Genomic DNA, 3238 nt, shown 5'->3' with positions numbered 1-3238 from the left:
TGCCCTAGGGGAGCTCATCCCCTTGCACCACAACTTTTCAGTTGTTCCCCAAAGTTAGGGTGGGGAGCAGTGCTGTGTTTCTATCTCTTATTCTTGGCTTAGTATATGATTTCAGGTTGTGTTTGTGCATTTGGTGGGGCTACTGTGTTAAAAAACACGGGGAAAAGCCTGTTCAGATGAAGAAAGAGAAGTTTCCCAGAATCCCAAGTTACCTGTTTTGCCTATGCCCTCCTCTAACTTTGGGATCATCATGACCGGGAGCTGACTCTGCCCCTCAGCCCTTTGAAAAAGGTATTTTTCCCGCCGATTTTTTAAAAACTTCTAGCGTGCGACCCGTACGACGCAGAAAGTTGAGAGTAGTCTCAAAATGACCCCCATCCACGACTCTCTGTGCACAAGAATTTTCAGAATGATAGCTTAACCCCCCCCCCAGTTATTCCCGATTCTTTCCCTCAATGCAATCCTATGGGCGAAAAGCTGAAAACGCCGTTTGAGCCGCGCGGTTGACCCGATTTTCAAAAAAATATAGCACGCGACCCACACGATGCAGAGAGGTGAGAGTGGTCTCAAAATGACCCCCATCCACGACTCTCTGAGCACAAGAATTTCCAGAATGATAGCTTCAAAAACAACCTAGTTATGCGCGATTATTTGCCGCAATGCAATCCTATGGCGAAATGTTTTCAAGATGGCGACCTGAGCGCTCCGCCTGAACTAGGAGCTCCGAAAAATGGTCGCTTCTCTTCGCCTTGCTTCTAGGGGTCCGCAGTCCGCTCCTACTCCGCTTCTGGGTAAGGCGGAGCAGGCCAATCCGCTACTGCTTCTACGCTCCTAATCGGAGCGGATCACACCCCTAGCACAGAACATTAATTTGTCCAACCATGATATATTTTCTGCAACTGAAGGAGGCTTTATTGTAGGTACAGCTTCTTCACCCCTGCTCTACAGCAGTCCCATGATGCCTCTTGATGAAGACACAGCATGGAGGTAAAGGGTAGTGGCAGTATCTGAATACATTCAGCCAAACAGCTGGTGAACCAACTGGGAGCTACTACATCTAACAAAGATGTTTCCGAATAGCAATTCAGGCCATGTCCCAATGATTTTAATTACCCATGGTGAGCTATGGTTGGCCGGAATGAACAGCCATAGGCATAACTGTTATCAGATTTTCTGGAGTATATTTTTGTAGCCTAAAGGATGATGACAGCCCTTCCTTCTTCCTCAATTTCCCATTTGTTGGTAGATTGGACTGCTTCCAATCTACTTTACCAACATGAACTACGCTGGTCTTCACCAGGGTTGGGAGATGTGTAGCCCCCAGATTTTGAAGGTGGAATATGATTCCCATCATCCCTCACCATTGACCAGGCTGGCTGGGACTGGTGGTAATTAAAGTTCAGAAATAGCCACATGTTCCCCACTGCTCCATTGCATTAATTGAAAAATGGTGATGTTTTTTGTTCTTTCTCCCACAGGTGGCAACAACAATTTAGTGTTCAGTACAGAATGTCGAATCTTACTTCTTCCACCTCTGAATTTCTGCTTCTGGAATTCTCTCAGGTCCGAGGACTACAGATCCTACATTTCTTTGTGTTCCTAGCATTGTACCTCACAACCCTGATAGGGAACCTTTTTATCATCATTGCAATAGCCCTTGACTATCGCCTGCATACACCAATGTACTTCTTCTTAATGAACTTGGCCATTTGTGATCTTGGCACTATTTCTGTCATTGTACCCAAATCCATGCATAATTCACTCATGAACAGTAGGGTCATTTCTTATTCTGAATGTCTTGCTCAAGTTTTTTTCTTCTTCTTCTTTGAAGCCTCAGATTTTGCCCTCTTAACAATCATGGCTCATGACCGTCATGTTGCCATTTGCAATCCACTACAATATGAAATAATTATGAACAAAGGAACTTGCATTAAGATGGTGATTGTTGTGTGGATTATTGCCCTTCTTCATGCCATGTTCAACACAGGTAGCACCTTTTCAATGACCTTCTGTTCCAATACTGTTGATCAATTCTTCTGTGAAATCCCCAGACTATTAAAACTCTCTTGCTCAGACTTATACCTAGTTGAGGTTGGGATGCTTGTGCTTGGTTTTAGTGTAGCATTGGGATGCTTTATTTTCATTATTGCAACTTACGTGCAGATCTTCACTGCAGTCCATAAAATTCGTTCTGCACAGGCACGGCAGAAGGCCCTCTCCACTTGCCTCCCCCATCTCACGGTTGTCTCTGTTTTTATGTTCTCCAGCCTCTTTGTATATGCAAGACCACCCAGTTATATTTCATCTGTGCTGGATCTAGTCATTGCTGTGATATATACCATACTTCCCCCAATGCTGAATCCATTCATCTATAGCATGAGAAACAAAGAGATCCAGACTGCTTTGTATAAGTTATTGAATCTTAAGCACTTTTCAAATAATACACCCAGATTCATTCTGAAATTGTTGGGAATGTAATATTCTTTCTTTCTAAACATTTCCCCATCCTAAAACGGTTATCTATACTTCCAGGAAATTCTTGTATATGTTTTTTGCCCCTCCAGGGGTGGGTGAAATTGGTGAGCACTCGCCCCATCATTGGTGCTGCCTGCCTCATGAGCTGGGCTGCGAGATCCTCCACTGAACACTCACAAGGCATGCAAGTACTTGGCAGTAGCCTTTGCTGGTTTCCAGCCCTTCGCCTCCACATTAATGCCAGCTGCCATTAGCGTGGAAGGGAGAAATGAGCAATTTCCAGAGCCTCCAGGTTTACCCTTGCATGAATAGGGTCTTTATGGCCTCCATTGACTCGGGGGACACACACACACACACACTATTTCCAAAATTTTGCATTTCCCCTCCTGTGTTAATTTCCAGCTACCATTAATGCAGCATGGGTAAATGCACAATTTCCAGAGCCTCTGGAAATCACTTGCTCCCCCATCGCTGCTGAATTAATGGTGTCTGCCATTAACACAAAGGGGGAAAGGGCCAGAAGCTAGGGAAGACCCACACCTGAGCACCTGCAGGAAGCTTGTGCATGCTCGGGCATGGGTCCACACTGATGTTGAACACATCTGTCTTAGTCCACAAGGGCTGTATCCTGTGAGGTTCATTGCCCTCATAGACTTAGTCAGATGTTCGCAACATCCTTATGCCCCTCAAACGGTGGCTGCCTCTCTGGACTCCACACTTTCTTTTATTATCATTAATGTATTACAGTATTGGGAGTGTCACA

The 3238-nt window shown here is 44.9% G+C and overlaps 1 protein-coding gene across 1 annotated transcript; it reads left to right on the top strand.

Annotated features, from left to right (window-relative positions):
• Positions 1 to 1509: 1509 nt before the first annotated feature.
• Positions 1510 to 2478, top strand: LOC134405453 (olfactory receptor 14C36-like). Its single transcript, XM_063136697.1, has one exon. The coding sequence runs from the start codon at positions 1510 to 1512 to the stop codon at positions 2476 to 2478; it is 969 nt and encodes a 322-aa protein (XP_062992767.1).
• Positions 2479 to 3238: the final 760 nt, after the last annotated feature.

Source organism: Elgaria multicarinata, chromosome 11, assembly GCF_023053635.1.
Source record: "Elgaria multicarinata webbii isolate HBS135686 ecotype San Diego chromosome 11, rElgMul1.1.pri, whole genome shotgun sequence".
NCBI lineage: Eukaryota > Metazoa > Chordata > Lepidosauria > Squamata > Anguidae > Elgaria > Elgaria multicarinata.
Note: the sequence above shows the minus strand (reverse complement) of the source record. Positions and strands in the feature narration are given on the sequence as shown.